Raw genomic sequence first — 25,282 nt, forward strand, 5'->3', positions numbered from 1 at the left:
CTTTCCTCTCTGAAAGGTTCCATTCAGCAGCACGTTACTTAGGTTGAACACGCAGAACTGGTTTTCATACCAATCTCATTGCTGTTTAGAAAACAGAGGATCTGGGATGAATTTACACCACATGCACTCAGATTTTTAAAAATTATACTCTAACATTTGTCCTTGGTATTAGCATTATATTCTCTAACTAAAATTTGACTTTTAACATCAAGGCTGACTGGGCGAATGTTTTAAGAACTATTCCTCTAAGTAGAACATGTAAATGGGGACTAAAAGTAATTGATAAAAGTAACCATTTCTTTTTTAAATAAATGCTAGGTTTAGAAAACAGGAGCTCCAGGGTTTTGAGTTGAGCTGGGGGGGTCAGCCTGACCTCCCCATGCTCACCAGCAGCCATTTGGGGTTCAGCACAGACCTACTCAGAGGCCCTTCCAGCCAGTGTTCTAATACACTGTGGAATAGGAGCTGTAGCTCTGTACCCAGACACAGAGATCACAGGAGGCCTCCTAGAAGAGGCTGCAGAATCTATCACCTTTAGATCTGCCGGAGGGAACAGAAAGCTTAATCTAACAAGGCTGCTCCTGGTGCTTAAAAATACAGAGGGTGCCAAAAAAATGTATACATATAAAAGAAAGGGGGAAAAAACTATTAAAATTGTAATATTCAATATATACAGATAACAAAAGATGAATACAAGTCACATTTGACTTCTACCATGACAAGAGGTGCTCAAAGTGGTTACCATTGGCAACCAGACACTTCTGATTATGGTGAACTACTGCTTGAACAACGTTGACCAAAATGCCCACTTGTATACATTTTTTTGGGGCACCCTCGGTATATTATTTCTTGAGTGGCTAATCACCACCTATCACCCACTCTTACAATGCTCTAGTTTATAGCCCTAAAGATGCATGCCTCCAAAGCTTTGATTTGTAATTAGGTGGACCCAAATAAAGGCCACTGCAACTAGAGAACAAACCAAGGCTACTGGTTGGTTCTCTCCACCATAGCACTTTCCACATATAATCATTTGTACCAAGAAAAGTATTATATTAGAAGATTCCAGAAACTCATGTGAAGTTCAAAATGTCACAAAGCAAATAGGGAAGAGAACAAAGTGCCTTAAAGGAAGACAGAGTTGGGCCGGCCATGTGGCACATTGGTTAAGAGCTGGCTTAGGACACCAGCTCTGAGCAGCAGGACCCCAGTTCGGATCCCACATGAGGGCCAGTGACACTGCCCTCTGCAGCTAAGATGGTGAATAAGAGCTCAACCTGGAGCTGGGCTGCTGTGAGTCACCGGCAACAGCGCAGGCAGCCCCTGCTGCAGTGGGCTGCCGTGAGCTACCGTGAGTGGCTGGCAGCCAGCGTGAGGGGCCGGCAGCCAGTGTGAGCTGCCATGAGCAGCCATCCAGAGGCCGGCGACCAATCTGCCTCACCTGGGAAGAGCACAATGATAATACCAACATGGGCCAGTGAAGCGACGTCCTCCACAACTAGACTGAAGAACAAAAGGACAGCAACTTGTCTGTTCCCCTTCCCCAATTCACCAGCACTGTTGCCCTCCCCCAGTTCCCCAATAAAATGTTAAAAAAAAAAGGAAGACAGAGTTCAAAAGTCTCACTTCCTTCATGTGTCACTTACAATTTCATTTTATGATATAAGTGGGAACTTTGTTAGGGTTGTCCAGAACTCGTATGACATTAAAGGACCGCCGAATATAGTACCTGAGAACATATCTCTTAGGCATAAAGGTTCTTTTGAGCTTATTATTTTTGAGAAACAGCACACACAGGAGAAGCTCTGAAAACAAGAGTAGGAGTTTACCCTTCTGCAAGGGAAATCTACATTTATAAAGGAAATCTCCATTTGTAGGGTGTCTCCTTCCCTGTACCAGGAAGGGAAGGAGGACTCCAAATCACAAAAAACTTAACAGTGTAGAAGTCACTGAATAATTCTACATAATAAACCTACCTATGTTTACTACACTATTCCTGGTAACCCCCCCTTAACTGACCCCACACACACACACATACCTTTCTTTTGTCTTTAGCTAAAGATAGTACTTAAGATGATGCCTTGGGCCATGGGTCATCTAGGGGAGTCACTGAATTTTTCTGGGTATCTCCTATGTATATATGAGGTAATCCAATGGATACACTTCTGTTTTTCTCTTGTTAATATGACTTTTATTACACAGGATCTCAGCCGAATTCAGCACAGTAGCGGAAAAGTTATTTTTCCTCCCCTACAACATCAAGGGAATTGCATGACTCAGATTTCCTAATAGATTAGCCATCTTCTAGTCATGAGAGTGACACACACACACACACACACACACACACACACACCCCACTCTAAAATGTACAGATCAACCATTTATCATCTTTGTTGGTCTAAAATCCATCAAGAAAATTACCAATAAAATACCATATACTACATTGAATGCAAGACAAGGAATTAGTAATTTTCAGAAACAGGAAGAACTTACCTATTACTTACCTATTTTTCCACAAATAAATATGAATAATTTCTCTTTTAAAAAAACAATTTTTACTATGGAGAAAATACTAGATGCTGAAATATTTTAAGAAAGGATTTTGGGATGACTACCAGTAGGTATTAGTGCTGGAAATTCATTTCTATGGGTGGATTATACACTAAAATATCAATACTCAGCTTTAGGTCAAAGAGAACCCAAAGTGAAACAGAAAAAAAAGAATTCCACTTCACTTAATTCATGTATCAACTCTTCTATTAGTTTCTTTTAATTCAAACACTCGAAGAAAAGGTTTCCATCCTTTAATTTTTTAACATAATATACAGAACCACAATACTATTTCAATTTCAAATGATGGGAATTCACATTCAAATATGCTTAGATTTGACAAGTTGCTGTTACAATACTGAGAAATTTCACGAAAAAGGTATGTAACAATTTGTAAGGTAATCAAATATCTTTTTGCTACGTGGGCCAATGCAGTAATAGTAACTTGTTTAAAAATGCAGTCTTTTGGATTTCAAATTATTATAAAATATCAACATTATATAGATATACTTTCTGAATTTCTGAAACTCATTCCATTTTGAAGGCTGAATGCCAATGTGACACATGAGGAGATTCATGAGACCATTTCCTTTGTACTTTTAAAAATCAAAAACTAAGCCACACTTTCCTAAAGACATAGCTATTTCTAGAATACAGTAGTGTAATAAAAGAGCACTAGAACTAAATTATAACTTTTATGTTAACAATTTTCACCACAATATATATCTCCTAAAAAGACTAAAAAAAAGGGGGGGATTTGGATTTCCCATTCTGAACTTAACATAATAGAATCTCATACTTACTGGCTTTAATAAACTTGAACTCTTCCTTTTTTTTTTTTTCCCCTGTAGGAAGTAATCTACACAGCACAGTGCTACATATAATTAATTATTCCAGTGAGATGTATATTTAGATTCACAATAAGGTCGACACCACAGTGCCATACAAAGTTGTTCTGCAGGTAAAAATGCTAAGAAAGGCCACAGAGGACAGTGCTAGACACTGAGAATACAGTAGATTACAAGTACAACTCAGGTTCAGAGGAGACCACAAGTTTCCATTTTTTTTTCAGCAATGGGGAAAAAAAAAAAACATTTAGAGAAACATAAGAGTAAAAATATATAATTCCACTGTCAATAATGTAATTTTTCAATGCAGTAATAGTAACTGTTTCCTTAAACAAGCAAATTAGCATAACTTCAAGTTAACTGTGAACATCACCAGACTGAAAAAAATTTCCTTGTTATTGCATCAAAGGAATGCACTAGGATTAGCACGAGGGTCTTTCTGGTTTCTGTATCTGTAGGTCAGCCAAACACCCAGGATCTGGAAAGGAAAAAAAAAAAAAAAAAAGAGAGAGAAAATCACAGTTGCGTATATTTATTCAGTTTACAATAATCTGGAACCTCTGAAGCATTTTGCATTATTTGTTCAAAGAGGGAGAGACTTCTTCTTTTTAAAACGCAGTCAATAACCCAAAAGAGAGGTCCCAAGAAAAATTAAGATGAACACTGTGGTAGGCGGAAGAATGATTCTCCAAGGATGTCCAGACCATACTGCCCAGAACCTGCAGCTATATCACGCTGCATGGTAAAAGGGACTTCACAGACATGATTGATCTTGACATAGGGGGATTATCTGGGTGGGCTCAGTGATAAAACCGCAAGGGTTTTTTTTTTAGAGGGAGGCAGGACAAAATCAGAGATACAGAGAAAAGATGATGTGATGACACAAGCCGCAGGAAGCTGACGAGGCAGGGAGAAAAGATGCTACACTGCTGGCTTTGAAGATGGAGGAAGGGCTCATGGGCCAAGGAGTGCCGGCGGCCTCTCCAAGGGCAGTGTGGGGGCTACAATTTTAGAAAATAAGTTGTTATTGTGCCATGTCCCACACCAGGTTCACTAAAGAGTTAACCAATATAACATCTTTTTAACTAAGAAATGAGTTCATTATGTTTCTGTCACCTCTAAGTTGACTTATTTAAAATAATTAAAACCCTCTGAAAAAGATACAAAATTTTAATGGAACAAAATGAATTCCAAATTATATTTCCCACTTTAGATCTATGCCAATTTATAATCTGAATTTTGTTTATTTGACTTGTAGTCACTCATTAGCCCTTTATACCACTTCTAGGGAATTATGTTAGGTCCCAAATTTTCTCCATTTACCACAATAATAATTGCTGAGTTACTGTATAAGTCAACACTGGCAATGTTTATAGCTAAAACACGTGAGAGGTTTGTGAATTGAATCAAGGAAAAAAAATAAGCCTAATTTAAGGAAGCAGAAAGTCTAGTTTTGGAGTCTATATGACAGGGATAAAAAGAAATTTACTTAAACACACGAAGTATTTTGGGACAGACTCTGTTCAATACACTTTACAAATTTATACAATCCTCCCAACAATCTTACATTCTCCTCATTTTACCAGTGATAGAACTGAGGCACAGAGAGGGTAAGTACTTGGGTAATAGTCACACAGGACATGAGTGGTAGAACTGGGTTTAAACCTGGAGTCCGTGCCCTTAATCACGTTTACGTTTTTATAAGAGATGCTGATGTGTCACTGGCCATTCTCAGGGTAATATCTCACCTACCAATTCAACTCTGCTGGTTGTTATAACACCCGCCTGCTGTCAGACAGCTACTTCTCTGACACCCCCCAACCTGCCCAAGCATCATCTCCCTTATCTTGTCTTGGAAATGCTGGCACCCAGGGAGCTTCTGGTTAGAATTTTTGAGATTGTTCAATATTTGGATTATCACCCCTGGATGTGCTGATGCTATAAGTTATGGTCCTTAAGGGAAAACAAGCAATTTGGTAAATTAAATACTTATAACCCGTAGCCACATTTTAGCAGAAAATTTCATTTCTCCAATTCAACTGTAAGTGACAAAACAGGACAATCTCTTCCTCTGCCCCACTGCTGAACCACTATCTCCTCCCTCACTCCCAGGGAGAGCATGGAAGGGAGGCCACATCCCAAATGCAAAAAGATCCAAGTTAGACCATTATTGGATTTTAAGCTTACAAAGGTGCTCATAATTTAAAATGTTTTCAAGGGTAACTTTGACTTGCCCTGATCATGAACTCTGCTGATTCTATAACCTACATCCTATATGCAGTAAGTCAACAAGGCATAGTTGACACATAGAAATATACCGGGGATGCCAAAAATATGTATACATATGACTTGTATTCATCTTTTGTTATTGGTATATATTGAGTATTGCAATTTTAATACAGTTTTTACCTTTCTTAAAATGTGTATACATTTTTTGGCACCCTCTGTATATGTAAAGTATTTAATAAGTCTGTACTCATTCTATTAAATATAGAAAGGAAGAAGAAATATGCCAAAATATAAATGTTGACTATTTCTGAATAGGTCATTTTAGTTAGTAGATACATTTAATCTTTCATCTTCATAACTTTCTGTATTTCCTAAAGTTTCTACAAAGAACATGTACTAATTGTCATAATTTTTTTCAGATTCTAATCAATGTTACTTTGATGGTTAAATTTATTTTCAGATATTAACAGGTCAAATCAAATCTTTCTGTTTCACCTATGGTAGTAAATCATCAGCTAGTTAGCCTCATCCCTGCAGACTCCAAGAATCAGTGATTCTCTGAAATACTGAATAAAAAAAATTTTTTTAAAGTGAGAGAGCCTATAAAATATTCATTATCCAGAAAATATCAGGTTAAAGAAATTATTATTAAAATCACTAGCTAGGTTTCAAAAGGACATGGGATATAAAATATAAAACAAGACTCCCTGAAAGAACACTTTAGTAATTTAAGACTCATGAGTTCATATTCTTAAAGAACTGATATTAAGGGCCAGCTGAGTGGCTCAGTTGGTCAAGAGCTTGCTCAAGAGTGTGAGCTGTAAGCAACAGGGTCGCTGGTTCGATTCCCGGCTGGAACTGAGCTGCCACTGAGCTGCCAACAGGTGGCAGGATGGCTCAAAAAAAAAAAAGCAGGGGTAAAGATGCATAGGTTGAACACAGAGGATTTTGGGGGCAGTGAAAATAGTACTCTGTATATTATAGTGATGGATATATAGTAATAACTTGGTTTGCAAGCATAATTCACTCAGGAAATAAACTATTCGTATTACAAGACATCGCTCGTTTACAAAGTTAAAATGTATTAGAAATGTTTGCTTGTCTTGTAGAACACTCGCAAACCAAGTTACTTGCAATCCAAGGTTTTACTGTATGTCATTATACATTTGTGCAAACCCATAGAATGTATATCAAGGGTGAACCCTAATGTAAGCTATGGACTTTGGGTGATTATGACATGTCAAGGTGGGTTCATCAGCTGTAACAAATGCATCACTCTGGTGAATAATGGTGATAATGGAGGAGGCTACGCATGTGTAGAGTAAGGGCATTGGGGGCACCTCTGTGCCTTTCTTTCCATTTTGCTATGAACCTATAACTGCGCCTAAAAAAAAAAAAGTCATTTTTTTTAAACAAAAATAGCCATAACTGAAAGCAGTGTGATCTGGTGAGAAATACTGGAGCTGCTCAAAACAACAACAACAAAATTCTCAAAATAATTTCCAGATATAAAAAAGGAACCATGTGGCAAAATTCTGAGAACTGCTGAATCTGGCTAATGGAGTATATGGAGATCACTCATTCCAGTTTTCCTCTATCTATATTTTGAAGTTCTCATGACAAAAATTCATGTTTTTGTTTTGAAAGGAAAGAAAGGAAGAATGCACAGAATTGTTTTCAAGCTGTATATGCATTTTCTTGAATCAATGCCAAAACCAACCCACAGGATAGCTCTTTCCCGAGAAAAAGTAAAACGAAAAAAATGCTCAGAGTAGGAAGGAATGTTAGGGAAACCTTCTTTTAAAAAGTGAACATTATGCTTGGTCTTTATCTCCACTTTGTTAATAAGAGCTAAGCGTGGATTTTTCATTTGCAAGGGGGAAAACAAAATAACAGAATTAGAATAAGATATATAACATACACACACATGTGTATATAATGTGCCATATATTAATCATATATACGAAAGTACATTAGGCATACATCATATACACAAATGCAATACATACGTTATATGTATGTGTTACACACACACAATCAAAACGAGAGGATCTAATGTATAACATGGTGACTATAGTTAATAACACTGCATTGTATAATGGAAATTTACTAAGAGAATAGAACTTAAATGTTCTCACAAAAAAATAATAATGGTAAATATGTGAGACAGTAATTAACTATCACCATGTATACATATAACAAATCAAATGATGTACACTTTAAATATCTTACAATTTTATTAGTCAATTATATCTCAATAAAACTGAAAAAATATATATCTATGTGTGTGGGGGGTAATAAAAATTTCTAGGCCCAAGATGGAGCTGCTCCTGTCCTGGGCGCCATGTCAGCAAACCGAAACTTACATAGCTTTCGTGTCCCTATAAATGCTCCACTTGACCACAAACACAGTATATTCAGTCAGCCAATCCCCAAACATTATATTGGGCCTTCTCACCCAAGATAAGATTGACTATGTGGCCCCAGCCAAGAAGACATTTTCTGTTTTTCTCTTCCTTGTTCTTTATTACTTATCCTAGAAAAGCTTTTTAACCTTCTGCCCCATTTTGCAGTTCTCCAAAAGGAGACTGTCCATTTCATGAAGTGTGAAAGTTGGTTATCACCTAAATTGTCTCCTTTAATCACTTCTGAACATATGTCATCAAAAATGAGGAAGGTGTTTCTAAGCATAAAAATCAACTGGAAAAACCACAGAGGAAAAAAAGGGAACAAATGTAAGTACATGAAAACTAAAACCTCTACACATTTTATTTAAAAGTTAAAAAGTTAAAAAAATTCCAAAGACATTAAAAGCAGAATAAAGAAGCCACGTAAAGTGAGGAATAGGAGGGAGAGTGAGAAAGGGTGGAAAAGAAAGAAATAGAAGGGGAGCGGGCAGCATTCTTGTGCGCCTGGGTTTCTAAGACCACCCTCTCAGGAACCCCAGCTCCGTGCCTACTTCTCACACACCTTCTAGGCCCTGAGTCCAGCTCTGGGATTCTGATACAAAATTCCCCTTTTGTGCATATGCTATTTTGAGTATGTTACATGCTATCCAAAGGACATCGATCAAGACAAAAGTGGGCATTAGCACAGGGAATATAATCAATAATGTGGTAATAACTCTGCAGAGTGCCAGGTAGGTGCTGTTGAATAACTATGATGTACAGCTGAAACTAATATAATATTGTATCTTAGCTATATTTTAATAAGTCTTTTTAAAAAAGACAAAAGTGAGCAATTCACAAAAGAAGAAATGCAAATGGTCAAAACACATATAAATACATTGTCAGACTCATTAGTCACATTTTCAAAAGAACAAAGAGGATTGTAATACTCTTTTTACTTATCAAACTGGCAAATGTTTTTTAAAATAAAAATATCTAGAATTAGTGGTTGAATCAAAATTTGGTAGACTCTCCCCAAAAGGCAACTTAACAATATTTATCAAATTCTTTTAAAATGTCCATATTAAGGGCCGGCTGAGTGGCTCAGTTGGTTAAGAGCTCGCTCAAGAGTTTGAGCTCTGAGCAACAGCGGTTCGAGTCAGCCCGAGCTGAGCAGCCGCTGAGCTGCCAACAGGTGGCGGGATGGCTCAGCTAAAAAAAAATAAATAAAATAAAATAAAATAAAATAAAATGTCCATATTAAATGTGTCATATTTTACTTCTAGAGATGTAATTTAAGGGGGAAAAAAAAACCAAACATGAGACTACAGATTTTAAAATTACATACAAGGAAATTGACCATAGAATTATTTATTATAGTGACAGATTGAAGGAAAAATTAAATGCCCAAGAGATTAAGTTAATACACTAAACTTCAATCATACAAAACACTTAGGATTTTTCTGATTTTTCTTTTTAAATAGCATTATTATATACATGCTATTATCTGCCTAAAGTAGGAGTCTGACATGGGCAACTATCATGACAACCATTGTGGCCCCATTATCTTTTCTTAAATGAGGCATCATATGGTGACTTATACATCAGTAATTTACTAATAGCTACAAAACGCTGTTAGTATTAGCTAACACTTACACAGCACTTGCCACGTACCAGGTAATATTCTAAGTATTACAAGTTTTACATATACTGACTCCTTTAATCATCACAACTCTGTGAAATGGGGCTTTCCATTATTACGTCTGTTTTTAATGAGGAAACAGAAGCAGAGAAAGGTTAAGTAACTTGCCCCAAGGTCACACAATTAATAAGCAGTGGAACTAGGTTTCCAGGCCAGACAGTATATTCCTTAACTATTTGCTCCTGTCTAATATACCCAAATTTAACCAGCTCATTATTGAAGAACACAAGCTGGCCCAAAGGTTTGCTGTTATAAACAATAAACACTCTTGTGTGTTCATTTTACATAGTTATATGAGTCTGTCCATGAAATAAAGCCCTGTTAGAATTTATGAGTTAAAGAAAAAAATTTAATTTTGATACATATTGCCAACTCAAGCGTATCCAAAAATGTCCATGGTTATTGAGAGTTTAATAAAGATACTGAGGAAGGAATTAGCATTCCTCAAAAATTAACAAAATTTATTTTTGTGGTTTTGCTTACAACACATATATTATATATAAATGTGTTAAGTAATACATTAATATAGTATAAATATGTGTCATATAGATAACAAATTATTAACAGTGGTTACCCGCAGGTTTTAGAAGGCTAGGAAGAAAGGGGAATAAAGGATGGGGTTGGGGGGCAATTTTTCTTTTTCTTTTTTTTTTTCTCTGCCTATAAAAGTAGTATAATCTTAGAAAAATATAGTACAGTAAAACATTTTTAAGAAAATGAAAATTATCCATGACTGTTACACATGATAAACACTCTTAATATTTTAATGCATTCTCTTACAATGATTTTAGTACATATTATGCTTTCTAAATTTGAGTGTACTCTATATGAAGCTTTATATACATTTCACTTAAATTTAATGTATCCTTTTTCACTGAAACATATCATTAAAAATTTTTATAAACGTTATTGTAAGTAGCTCAAATATACCAACTTAGTGGGCATCTATGGGATTTTTTTTTTTTCGCCAAACATCATGCCTTCTTCTGTCCGCCATCCTCCACTGTCCATGCGGTTACTGCACAGCCATGTTCTTACGGAACCATATCACTTTGGTTACATTTGGCTGCAACAGAGGTGTGTGCACTCGGCCAAATTCAGCTAGTTGCAATGCTTCACCAGAAAAATTTTAAACTTGGGACCTCCCCAGTAGGGGTTTCACTGGCTATAGGTGTTGGTCTTAGTGAGAAAAAATTAAACTGACAATGCAGAGAGCGGATAGAAGAGTCAGGAAAGAAGCACACGGCCAGTGTTTGTAGTTCCAGCGGAACTCAGCTCCACCGCTGGCGTCCTACGACTCATTTTCTCAACCTTTTCTTTGGATGCCTTGAGCCAGTAAATTCTCTTTCTGTTGACGCTGGTTTGATCTGGATTTCTGTCACTTTCTACTAACTCATTAATATTTAGAGGCTACAGCTGAGAATACGGAAGCCCAGAGAAATTAGGTAAGCTGGAAAATGGTAGGAATGTGGCAGAACCCAGATAGATTTAACTTCAAAGCCTGCATGCTCAGGCATTAAGGTTCATACTCCTAGAACAGAGGTTTTTCTGGGATTTCTCTTCCCATATTTTTCCAACAAAAATAGTTGTAAGAACGGGAGAAATGATGCACAGGCCCTGTTTGTTTTAGTTTTAACTTTTTTCTTTCCTTTTCTTCCTCTTCTTCTCTTCTTTCTCCTCCTCCTCCCCCCGAGGGGGAAGGGGACAATTTTTCAAAGTGTACCTTTATGTACATGTTATTATATATTAACATATATATTTAACAACGTTAATGTCCCATCTATTCCAAAATCAAATCTAAAATTATAATTTATCCTACAGCTCGAGAAACAGAAGAAACCCTAGAGACATCCCAATCTGATCTCATTTCATGTGTTCATTACATTTCACATAACGTAATGATCAAACATTTCACCCTGTATAAAGTTAATGCTAGATCTGTGAGGTCTTCTGATTTCAAAGTGGGGCTTTCAAGGTGGGGCCCCTCTTACGACAAGTTCTCAATGAAAATATCCATCGAAACATTCCAGAAGTTAAGTGACATGCTAAAGTAAAACGCTATGCCTTCTTGCCATATAACACAAGACTCGCTATGACAAAGGAGGAACGCTATTGAGTTATTTGCACATACCTCTGTAAAGCTGAAGAAGAGGCCAATGCCACCGACAAATCTCAAAACCTCTCCCGCGTATTTTCCTATTATCGGAGCACACGGTGAGCATGGGTGGTCGCTTTTCATACAGCTCTGTGTCAATGGAAGAAAAGACATTTTATTTCCAAGTACATTAATAAAGAGCAGCTAAAAATGGCACCCACATAAAACTTAGTGTCTGGAATATTATATCCAGTTGGGGGCCTTGGTTCTTTAGTAGTGCTCCACATTCCAAGATGGCTCTCAAGAGTCCCACCCCCAGTGTCCGCATTCTGAGTGATCCCCTCTTTGGGTGTAGATGGGATTTTTAAATACTAGGGATGCTCACGCCCATGTTTAGGTTGCGTTATAGAAGACACAATCCTAACAGAATGGAGACAGTATCAGGATGGCTTTGATGCTGCCATGTTGTGAGATGGCTGAATGGTTGGGACCTGAGAGTACCCTCTAGGAGCTGAGAGACACCCAGCAAGAAAACAAGGTTTCAATCCCACAACCACGAGGAGCTGAATTCTGCCAACAACCACTGAGCGTGGCACAGGACCCCAAGCCTCAGATGGGACTGCAGCCCTAGTCAATGCCCTGATTTCATCCTGGTGAGATACTGAGCAGAGGACCCAGCTAAGCCATACCCATGGAAACTGAGATAACAAATGGGTATTGTTTTAAGCCACTAACTTTGTGATAATGTATTACATAGCAATAGAAAACTAATCATCCCACACAAAAAAAAGGCCTTAATGAGGGGATACCCAACTCAAGGCTCAACAGAGGTGGTAATAGGAGTTTCCCCAAAATATAAACACATGTGAACTTTCTAGGAGAGCCAAGCTTCTCGCACAGGGTTAGTTTGGAACTTGGAGGTCAGGGTCTGGCCTGGGACAAAAGGATGGCGCTAATCGGTCCATCACTAGCTCAGCTCCCAGGGAGAAGGAACAGGAGTTGTGAAGAGGAAGACGGGGGAGAGGAGCGATGTTAGTTTCATGTGTCCTCTACCCCAGGGACGTTTAGCCAGCTAAGAAGCCTAATTTAGTATAGATCTCTCTCCCTTACCACCCTGATATAGTGCAAAACAAAGATAGACAGACACTGATCCTCTGAATCTCTAAAGCTAATCTGCTGTTACTTCTCTTTCACAACTTGTTCTAGAAGAAGTTAATGGGAAGGCTTTAGGGGCAAAGAACCAAAGGCATCTGTGTCTGGCAGGACGCTGGATAAGCAGTCCTCTCAGAAGTGGATATTTGAAGACAAATGATGAGATTGTGTACATGGAATATACTGGGCTGTCAGAAAAGCCATGACACATTTTTGCAACGAAATGCACCGAAAAAATACATCATGACTTTTCCGACAACCCAATAATTTAGGTATATGTGAAGCATTTAAGAAATACGGTTCAGTACCAGAAAGTCCACTTCTTCCATGTTCATTGTTATTCATCTGAATGAAATACAGCTCCAAAAACGATTTGATATTTTGTACTTACAGCCAGACAGGTGTCATTTGGATTAAAACTTCGGAACCCACAGCAGTTTAAATTTCTCTGGATGTCACTGCGAGCACTGGCTGTATTGTTCCAACCAACTTCCAGAAGCTGACCCTAGAAAATGCATTTAATATGTACATTAAAATGTGTCATCCTTGCACAAAATGTATCTATTTACAGCCTGCAACTTTTAATGCTGAGTATACCTATAATAAATACTCTTTATAAGACCATTAAAACTGATGGAAAGGTTATACCTCAATCTGCAACCAAAATTGAGACACTATTTCTATCCAAGAGTGAAAAGTCTTAAGTTTTATATGTAATTTAAAAAAGCACTAGGGAGCTGGCCGGGTGGCTCAGTTGGTTAAGAGTTAGCTTAGGAGCGCAAGCTTTGAGCAACAGGGACGCCGGTTCAATTCTCACATGGGCCAGTGACACTGTGCCCAAGCTGAGCTGCCGCTGAGCTGCCAACAGGTGGCAGGATGGCTCAGCTGGTGTAACAACACAATTGCCTGTTCAATGGAGGGCTATGCCCGCCTGCAACTAAGACTGAACTCAGCACCTTGAGCTGAGCTGCCGCCCGGATGGCTCAGTGGATAGAGCATTTGCTCTTAACAACAACTGCTGCTGGTTCGACTCCCTCATGGGATGGTGGCTACCCCCACCCGCAACTAGATTGTAACACAGCACCTCAAGCTTACAGGCCACAAGCTGCAGACGGGCAGCCAGATGGCAACTGGCGCTCCACAACTAAGATTGAAGAACAACAACTTGGCTGGTCCCCCTCCCCAATTCCCCAATTAAAAACAAACAAACAAAACACTGGGTTGAAAGGCATAATCCTTAGAGTGTAACAAGAAACATTTTCCATTGCCCCAAAACTGAGACCCATATTCTGCTACAAATTAGCGTTTGAAAAGAGTAATTGCTAGAACAGAGCTGCAAATATTCTGGAGCAAATGTTTCATTGCATAATGGTGAGAAAAGACTGGGTGAACATCTGTTAGCAGTAGCATTTTTACCCAGTGCAGGCAAAATCCCACTTCAAAGATACAATAACTTAGCAACCATTTTAGGGCTCTAAACAGTTCCACTAATGCAATCAGGAACAAAAGATTTTAGCTAGGTAGAGTAAGATGGCATTCTGCACAAAAAGAAATTACTTTATATCCCCTTCACTTCTCCCCTGTTTTTCCTACCTATACTATGTGGCCTAATAAAGTAGAAGGAGAAAGTATTTGCTCACCTGTTGCTCCTCGTTCAGGGCTAAACAAGCACATGATACAGAAAACTGAACAATAAATACAAGTAAGAGAATGATCATGTACTGAGAATTAAAGTTAAGGTTGTTTCTTGATACTCTTGAAATAACATTAAACAGAGGTACTGACAATTTTAGAATGCACTAGGGGGAATTCACCCAAAAAACAGAGCAAATGGCACTTACAGAAAGTTCAAAAAGAATACACATAATTATTATTATTTTGACACACTGTAGCTGTAAGTTCATATAGAAAAATACTAATAATGATAATTATTTCACCTAAAAGCTGATCTATTAGATCTATTAGAATTTCATTTAGATTAAAGTAAAAAAATCATATATATATATATATATATATATATATATATATATGAAATAAGTACAGATCAATATATAGATCACTGTGAAATTCTCAACCAAATATGAACGTGTTGGAAAGGGCTGACAGGTCACTGAATCAGTTCAACATAACTCTGAATTTGCGATACTAAATAAATCAGACTATCCTGAACTTGCAAAATACATTCTTCATGATGTGAAAAGCGAGGGCAGGAATACGTACACATACAATAACTTCACCTTAACAAATGTTCCTAATGTTGGTTGAACAAATAACACATAGTGCTTGCTAGGAGTTTCTGACTCACAACTTCCTAATGATAATTTAAAGTTCGTTGTAGTTATTAAATCAACAAAAGAAAGGACAAACCCAACTGGGGTAAACAGCCCCTTTAAAAAAAGGATACAAAGAAAAGCAACACCTGATGGTGTTTTACTGCTCCGATCAGTCCCACTAAGGCGATGAGGAACAAGAAGATGCCGACTGCAATGACCACACCGACCACCCGGAGACTGGAAATCAGCCCGAAGCCAATGCCCCATGCAGCAATTCCAATTAGCAACAGGCTGACCAACTGTAAAAACAACCAAAAAGGGAGGAGAGAAAGGGGGCGAAAGCGTCAATTTGAAACAATAATAACAAGAACATTTTTTCAGGCACACATACAGTATCTTACAAGGATTGCTAATACTCAATACTAGAATACACACAAGATCTCAGTAGATAGTGCTGTTTGAACAAATTATATTCATCGTTGGTCGTGCTTTAAAGAAAAACTAACAATACCCTATAAAATTATTATGGAGCCTCACAGATCATCTGGTTTACTGAGCCTAAATGATTTCTACTTAAGTTCTTGAGATAACAGCATATATAAAACTTCTAGATGCCAATACATGTCAGTCCAACATACTGATTTCTTCACGTGGAAATCACTAACATTTCCTTTAAAAGCCAGCTGGACTGTAGCCTTCTGTTATGCTTTCCAGGTCCCCAATAAACTCATCTTTCCCTTCTCTGTCCAACTTGAGCATAAGGATCCCATCTTTTCACCTATCTCCCCAGGACCTATCAAAGAACCTGGCATTGAGAACAGTCAGAAATTTCTCACGGTGCTGTTGCTGAAATGAATTGCCTTAGGTGTCATTATCTATTCTATTAGAATTCAAATACAGTTGACTCTTGAAAATCATGGGTTTGAACTGTGTGGGTCCAGCTGTACGTGGATTTTTCCATAAATACTTACAGTATTATAAATGTGTTTTATCTTCCTTATTATTTTTTTAATAACATTTCCTTTTCTCTAGCTTACTTTATTGTAAGAATACAGTACATAATACATATAACATAAACCATGTGTTACTCAACTATGTTATTGGTAAGGCTTCTTTCTGGTCAACAGCAGGCTATTAAATTTTGGGGGTGTCAAAATGTACATGCAGACTTTTGACAGCATAGGGGGTTAGTACCCCTAGTCCCCTCATTGTTCTAGGGTCAACTATATAGACAGAGACCACTGAAACTTTTGGATGAAAAGAGTGTAAGAGATTTGCGCTATTTAGAGTAAAATGGTATTCTGAGCAAGAAGAAATTATTTTGTATTCCAATAATTTATATATTTATAAACAAACAAGTGAAGAGGTAGAACACATGCCTCAAAAATTGGTCATTACCTGTAAAAATCAAAGTTACAATTATTCTTTAAAATAACACAAATAAATAGCATGCCATGCCATAAAATATAATTAACTATTAACTGACAGAAGATATAACTTAAACAGGTATGTGGGAGAGAAAGGAGGGGGGGGGGACAGGAAAAAGACAGTAGTTTTAATTTAATGGCGATACAATCATTTCCTGGAACAAGATTACTGTGTAATACACAGTTGGGAGGAATCAAAATACATAAAATATACTTTTTAGCATCATTTCAAGGTCTAAGGAAAACTGTTTCAAAATATAAAACAAATCACCACTCACTCAAATGGATGTTTTTATACTCAAATGTGCAATTTTTCATACATGTAATCATAGATTATACACAAATGTTAAATATCTTGTTATATAAAACTCCTTACACGTGTAGAGATACACGTCAAACCGAGAATGAAAGAAACTACCCGTAGCATGATAGAACCAAGTTATGGAGTGACAGACTTAGTGTTTTCCACTAAAACTAATACACACAGAATGATTTTATTTTCAGAGGGAGAAAAAGAGAAAAAACTCTCACAAATTTTGCAACCACGAAATTTGCACAGTTCCTCTCATTTTCTCAACTTATCATCAGATCCATTTGCTTCTGCCTCATTTTTATCATCTCACAGTCTTCTCACAACTTCAAATAACACTGGATTGAGAAAAAGTCCTCTGTCCCATCACAAGTGAGTTTATTTCTGATTTTGATTTTGTGGTATCCAAATGGAACACATTTCCTTTCATGGGTGTAAAAGGCAGCACTCTGAAGAAGGTGTGAAGAAAGGATGGCGAGATGATGCAGGGCAGGCTTCACCTCAGTGAGGTAAGGGGGCTACGCTCAGCATCCTCACTGCATCGTGGTACCAAACACTGAAGATGGCCCCTGGCCCCCACTCCCAACACATCAGACTGGCTTGCTCTTTATCAGTCAGGGTTCTCCAGAGAAACAGAACCAATAGGATATATTGGGTTGTCGGAAAAGTCATGACGCATTTTTTTCTGTTTTTCAATGCAAAATTCGTCATGACTTTTCTGACAACCCAATATATTGTGTGTGTGAGAGAGAGAGAGAGAGGGAGAGATTGATTGATTTTAAGGAATTGGCTCATGTAATTGTGGGGGCTCTCAAGTCTGAAATTCGTAGGGCAGGGTAGCAGGTTGGAAATTCAGGTAGGATTTCGATGATACAATCTTGGGACAGAATTCCTTCTTCCTTAGGAACCCTCAGTCTTTATCCTTAATGCTTTTATATTTCATATTGTAGATGTGGCCCACAGTGCGGAGGATACCGTATTTCCCCATGTATAAGACACACCCTTTTCCAAAAAATTTGGGGTCTAAAAACTGGGTGCGTCTTATACAGTGGTTGTAGATTTCAAATGCCATAGATGGAACTGAGGACGAGGCAATATATGAAGACAGTGATTCGTCATCAGACACAGATGAGGACAAGCTAATGGTTGGGAGTTTTGACAGTGATGAGGAGTTGTATGAATTTTATGATGAATAAAATTTGAGTTCAATAACTTTATGTAATAAATTTTTTTTCAAATTTCAGGCCCCAAAATTAAGGTGCGTCTTATACATGGGGAAATATGGTAATCTGCTTTATGGGAAGTCAATTAAGTGTAAATATTAATCACATCTAAAAAAAATACCTTCACAGCAACATCTAGCCTAGTGTTTGAACAAACATTTGCTCATCATAACCTAGCCAAGTTGACTTATAAAATTAACCAACACTTGCCAATTTCAAGTCCTGGATATGATGTCTATTTCTTAATTTAATTAAATTCAGGTCTATTACTCTATATTTCTTTGAGTGTTAAAGCCAAGAAGATGAGAAGCATGAATTATATGATACATAAAATTCTTCTAACCCCATAGTTTTAAAGAATCTTTTGGGGACTCATACCAAACTCTGATTATATTAATGAAATTCTTATCACAAGTCAAATATTTATCAACAAATGGTTGGTGCCCACTATGCACGAAAGCCAGAGACAAGACATCCCAACAAAAACAAAGATTGGACACTTTCTCTGTGTAGGGCCAGATATTTACCGTCTGGCTTTGTGGATCGCACAGCCTCTGCCACAATTATTCAAATTTAACACGAAAGCAGCAATAGACAATACATAAATGAATGTGCAGGACTGTGTTCCAATAACACTTCCTTTACAGATACTGAAATTTAAGTTCATAGAATGTTCGTGTGTGACAAAAACATTCTTCCTTTGATTTTTTTTCCAACAGTTTAAAAATGTAAAACCATTCTGAGTTGGCAGACTATACAATAAAAGACAGTGGGATGAATGGGGCCCATGGGCTGTAGCTTGCTGCCTCTTGTTCTGCAAGTCAGCGTAGGAAAGAATGAAAAATTACAGTGGGACAAACACTTGCTCTATCAGAGACATTCTCAAGGTGAGTCAGAGCATAAAACAATAATCCAAAAATCCAGATAAACAGAATGGGACAAAGACCAAAGACACAGTGAAGAAGCAGGTGGTAGGCTGAAAACCTCTGTGCTAATATTACCCTATTTAGCAAAAGAGTACATGTTATCTTATATCACAAAAGATGTGACTAAATTAAGGTTCTTAAAATGAGGAGCTTACCCTGGATTCCTGGGTGGGCCCTAAGTGTCATCAAGGGAACCCTTACAAGAGGGAGACAGGGAGAGATTAGAGACACACAGAGAAGAGATGGCAATGTAAAGGCAGAGGCAGAGGTGACCACAAGACAAGGAATGGCCAAGGGACGCCCACAGCCACCAGACGGCAGAGGAGGCAAGGAGACTCTCCCCCAGGGCCTTCAGACGGAGTACAACCAGTCGCCACCTTGATTTCAGACCTCTGGTCTCCCAAACTGTGAAAATAAATTTTCTCTCTAAGCCACCATGTTCATGGTAATTTGTCACAGCAGCCCTAGGAAACTAACACAGAACAATTTAGACATTTGAGTTGGACATGTCAGGAAACTCTATTTCAGAAAGCTGTGTGATATTTGACCACCACTGGCACCTCTACCACGCAGCTGGAGTTCAGTATCTGGGCGTCCTGTCAGCACCCTCCCAGGAAGCCAAACCCTTTATTTACAACAGCAGAATTTCAGCAAAATGAGGAAACCGTTCTCGGCCCAGCTACCAACTTACAGGTTCATTAATAATGAGACTCTTTTATTCTTTCAAAAATAATAGCTATAACTAAAAGGGGGGCACTGTATCCCTTCTCTAAGTTCCAGGTCTCAGAGTAGCCATTATGCTATCATTGAAAACATTATTTAGAACATTCAAAAGTATCTCTGCTCTGAATCTGTTTTTCCCTAGGCAGAGGACGAAAGAGGCAACAAACACCCTTTTACCTAACTCTCTGTCAAGAGTATTCCTAAATTCACTCTACTATGTCTCTAATATACATAGAGGGTGCCAAAAAAAAAATGCATACACATTTTAAGAAAGGAAAAAACTGTATTAAAATTGTAATAATATATACCGATAACAAAATATGAATACAAGTCATGTATATACATTTTTTGGCACCCCCAGTAGTTTTCAGTCCATCCCCATCACAAATACCAAACACCCCTCCTTCAGAAACATTGCCGAGGGGATCAATTTCCCATTGTTGCTTAAATAAAAGTTACCACAAGCTTAGTGGCTTAAAACAACACGGACTTATTTTGCAGTTCTGGAGGTGAGACATTCATGATGGGCCTCGCTAGGCTGAAATGATGGTATAAGGTTGCATTCCTTCTGGAAGCTTTAGGGGAGAACCCATTTCTTTGCCATTTCCAGTGTCTAGAAGCTCTGTGCCTGCCTTGGCCTGAAGCCCTACTCTATTCCCAAAGCCAGCCGCGTAGCATCTTCAAATACCTCAGACTACAACCGGCTTCCCAAAGCACACCTTTTTGTGTAAACTCTCCTGCGTCCCCCTTATAAGGGCTTTTGTGATTACACAGGTCTCCCCCAGATAATCCAGAGTAATCACCCCATCTCAAGATGATTAATTTAATCACATCTTCAAAGTCCCTTTTGCTACGTGAGGTAACATAGTCATGGGTTCCAAAGGTTGGCTGTTTACCTTTTGTGGGGAAAAGGGTCTTTATCCAGCCAAGCATAGAGTTTGGGGCATGTGGGCAACTGAGTTACCATAGAAGCCTTTCTGCTACAAATACTTTCACATACTAAAAAAAAGGCTGTAACATTTGACTGAAATATATGAGCACAGGGAAACTAAGGGAAATTCCCACAGGCCAGGAAGGAAGGGAGAACTGAAAGTCAGAACTAAAAGCAAAGAACTGGTGCTGTGGTGGCCCTGGAGAGGGTGAAAGTGTTACCAGCCAAGAGAGGCCCCCCGCCCCCCAAAGAATTTTAAGTGTTCTTTCCTATAGAAATGTTAAGTATAGAACTGTTAAGTCTCCTCCCTAGTTTCTTAGTTCCTTAGCTCTTGGCTTTGATTACTTTTCTAACCAGTTTGTAAATCCTAGACTAAAGATTGCTCCTAGCCAGAATCCTAAAATTCTATCCCCCTGCTTCTTGATTACTTTGTAAATCAGTTTCTGAATCCTAAACAATAGAAGTCTCCTGCTTCAGATAACTATTTGAAAGTCTATGACTTCCTAATGTCACCCAGGCCAGTGAGCTAAATGCCAATCCCATTCTGGGCCCAGACAACTGAAGCCACCTGAGTAACAGGCTGAATGGCAACAGGCTTCATGAGAGCTAACAGATTTATTAATTAAAATCTATTTCTCCTCATTCATGGACTTTGGGGACACAGAGGATGCCCCAACAAGATTGCTGGTCACAACCAAAGAAGCCAACGCGGGCTTCCAGGCGGATCTCGAGACCCCTTCCTTCCATTTGAGATCACCTAGGGTGAGAGTTCCGTGAACCCCCCAATAGGCAGGGACAGCTCTACGCCCCTGCCCAGCAGGAAGCAGATACAGAAGAGACCTCCTGTCCCTCAGCTCCCCATAGAGATTTCATGGGGATCACGTCTCTCAAGGGAAAGGCTAGGTAGGCAGTTAGAGGCAGACATTGGGTCTCTGCATTCCTGCACATCCCACAGAATGTGACTGCCCGGTGACCTCCCCTCTCCACCCAAAACTTCTTTTCATTGTAACTATCTACCCCTAAAACAAATGGGTACAACTAGATCAGACCAGTCACTCGCACCTGCGCAGTACATCCTGTCAATCACAGGTGCCAATCAAGTGGTCCCATGCCCATAGGGAAACAGCCAATTCTAGAGAAGGGATAAAAACCCCAAGTCCTGGAAAGTTCGAGCCTTTTTCCCTTTCTCCCTTTTTTGGACGCTCTGCTCCCTTGACCGCTTATTCCTTTTCAAGCCCTTTGAGCCTCGCCCTTGTGCGTGGCCTACTCCAAACTCTTTGGAATGTAATTTCTTTTCTAATAATGGGCCCTTGAGCTATTCTCTACTGCTCAGGCCTACTTTTACTCTTTGAAATGTATTATCTTTTCTAATAAACTACTTTTCAGTGCTTTACTCTGGCATCTCGTTCAATTCCTTGCTCGAGTTGCCAAGGACCTGGATTTCACACCGAAAAGGGCCCACTTTCCGACAACAAAAGGAGTTCTTGGATCAGGGCAGTCCCTCAAAGGGGAAGGACTTGGGTTTTAAACCAGGCAGAGTTGGGAAGTGAAACTAAGACCCTTGCATAGCTAGGACTTCCAGAAAGCTGTACTTTCGGCGTAAGAGGCTACAGAAAAATTACACCATGACATCCAGGAAGACAGCAAAGATTTCTGAGTCTCTTCAAAAAGCCTTCTGCAAGAAAGAGAAACACCAAGTCTAGCGTCTAAGAAAGTAACACCCCTCAGTCATGCAGCAGTCAGCCAGCCAGCAATTCAGATAAAAGCTGATCATAGGTAGTGATGGCATTTAGGGGAGGAAATGCATAGAAGCAACTCCAAAATGATTCAAGGGGGACACTTCCCAATCCCAGCCCTCACACCATTCCCAAAGAAAAAAAATACTTTGTTGTCAATCAAAAATCACAAAACACATTAAAAAATCTACCACAAGAGAGATACAAAAGAAGACATAGCAAAAGATTAGCACTCCCAAGAACTTGAGGTAATAAAACTAACTGAATGAATGAGACTGAAATTAACCTGTTTAAAGACACTAAAAAGATACAAGAAGGAATAAAAACAATATGAAGAAAACAAAACTACATTTTAAAATGTAGACTTGAAAAAGAACCACAGCAAAACCAAAAGAAGAAGAAAGAAGAGAAACATGGACTAGAAAGGATGAAAGCTTAATGAAAAAAGAAAATAATTGATAGGACTTCACCAAACTTATATTTTAAGGAAAAGAATAAGAATAAATACCCCCAAATTTCCTTAACTGATAAAAAATAACTACCAAAAACGCAAAGCAAGAATCTTACTTAATGATGAAACCTGAGAAACATTTCTTTCAAAATGTAAGAGTAAGACAAGGGTCTCAGCCATCACCACTTCTATTTAACTGCAGTAGAGATGTTAGTCAACTGAATAAGAGTGAACATGGAACAAAGATGAGGAGAAAACACAGCTGCCATGATTCAAATTAATAGGAGTATCTACACAGGAAATCCAAGAAAATACAAATATTATTAAAACTAGTAAGAACCAGAAAAGTCGCTAGAAGTAAGATCAATACACAGAAATCAAAAGAAAGCTGATGCACCAAAAAAAAATTTTTAATGCATTTTTTAGGATGCAATATGTAATAGACTCCTAACCTCAGACATATACATAAATCTAACAAAATAACAAAAGTATGATAAGATCTTCAGGGAGAAAACTGCGAAATGAATTGAAGAACATGAAAAAGATCTAAACTAAATGAAGAAATATATCACGTTCATGGGGGCGGGGGGAACACTCATTATAATAAAGCATTAATGAACCTCCAATTTACCCTACAAATTAAATTTCTAGTCAAAATCTCAATAGGGTTTTAGGTGAAATTTTATACAATGATCCATTAATGGACATGGAAGAATAAATGTTACCCTAAGAGCAATAAGCATTTTTAAGATTAAGAAGAAAGGCCTGTGTCTGCTACACTGTCACCAGCACCATGTATAAGAAATGCTCCTGCAGCAAATCAACCTTTATCAGTGGTTACATCTAACTGCCTCAAACTCTGTCTGTGTTGCTGCGTATACCATGCTCTGCAAAACCTGGGTGTGATTCTGCATCTTTGGAACGTGTTTGGTTTTGTAAAATTAGTAAAATTAAATATATAAGTAAAAAAGAACTAAACAAGTTAAAAACCATCCCAACAAATATCAGAACTTATTGTAATGGTTCTGTAATTAAAACCAAGTAACTGACACACAGATCTAAACACGCCAACAGTGTGGACTTGGAGAGGGATGAAATTCTAAATCAGTGGGGAAAGAGTAGGCTTTAATTAATAGCCCTGTGACCATTACTTTGTCATTGTGAAACAGGAAAGTAGTAGTCCCTACCTCACACCATAGACTTAAACCTGAAATATAAAAAAGTAAAATTTCAACTTTTAGGAAAAAATACAGAAAAATGTTTTGAGAAGAATTTCTTAAACAAGAAACCCCCAAAGCATGTATGATACTAAATGGGCATTTACTGTGTGCAAGGAAGTAGTCTAAGTGCTTTACATTTATTAACTAATATTCTCAACAACCCTAAGATGTAGGTAGTACTATACAGCCTCCATTTTTCAGATGGGGAAGTCATACACAGAGATGTCAAATAACTTGCCCAAGGTCACACTGCAAAGAAGGAACAGAAGTGGGACATAAACCCAGGCTGTCTGGCTGCAGACTCTGTGTTCTTACCTACCACACTATACCTCACATTAAATGTTAAATTCTATACAATAAAAAAAAAAAAAAACACCAGACAAATGTGGGATAGGCCTAGGACTAGAAGGTACTTCCAGCATGCACATATATTTAAAAATACCTACAAATCAATTTAAACAGACAAAAAAAAAAAGCACACTGAAAAGTGGTCAAAGGAAATTTAAGAGGCGATTCATTGAAAAAGAATCCAAAGGCCAATCAGCACATGAAAGGTCTCATCATACATCAGGAAAATAGAAATTAGAACAATGAGAAACCATCTCACATGTATTTGATTGGCAAAAATTAAGCCTGATGATACCAAGGACGCGGAGAATCCAGACCTCACATTCTAGTAGAAGTGTAGCCACTTTACAGAACAATGTGGCACCTAGAAAAACTAAAGACATGTATCCCTTACTAAACTAGCATTTCTGCTTGGGTTAATACCCAAGAGAAACACCACATACCCAGCTAGACATATATCAGAATTTTGCTGCAGCCTCGTTTGTAATAGTAAAAAAAACTGAAAACAACCTCAAACATCATGACTAGAGAATTCAAATCTCTGGTGTAATCACACAGTAGAAAACAAACGATTCTGATCTATTTCTATTGAGTTGATAAATTTCAAATATAGAAAAATAAAAGTGTATAAATATTTTTTTTTTAAGATTTTTTATTGGGGAATTGGGGGGATGGGAACAGTGCTGGGGAGTTGGGGGAAGGGGAACAGACAAGTTGCTGTCGTTTTTGTTCTTCAATCTAGTTGTGGAGG

At 38.1% G+C, this 25,282-nt stretch overlaps 1 protein-coding gene across 1 annotated transcript in view; it reads right to left on the minus strand.

Annotated features, from left to right (window-relative positions):
• Positions 1–2,742: 2,742 nt before the first annotated feature.
• The window catches only part of TSPAN13 (tetraspanin 13), a 41,522-nt gene continuing 18,982 nt past the window's right edge, over positions 2,743–25,282 (minus strand). The window contains exons 2-6 of the mRNA XM_019650660.1: positions 15,368–15,535; positions 14,604–14,684; positions 13,355–13,468; positions 11,848–11,961; positions 2,743–3,876 (exon numbers count right to left, since the gene is read on the minus strand). Of these exons, the coding sequence (XP_019506205.1) occupies positions 3,802–3,876; positions 11,848–11,961; positions 13,355–13,468; positions 14,604–14,684; positions 15,368–15,535 (552 nt within the window). The 3' untranslated portion in view covers positions 2,743–3,801. The remainder of the gene's footprint in view (positions 3,877–11,847; positions 11,962–13,354; positions 13,469–14,603; positions 14,685–15,367; positions 15,536–25,282) is intronic.

Source organism: Hipposideros armiger, unplaced genomic scaffold (assembly GCF_001890085.2).
Source record: "Hipposideros armiger isolate ML-2016 unplaced genomic scaffold, ASM189008v1 scaffold_143, whole genome shotgun sequence".
NCBI lineage: Eukaryota > Metazoa > Chordata > Mammalia > Chiroptera > Hipposideridae > Hipposideros > Hipposideros armiger.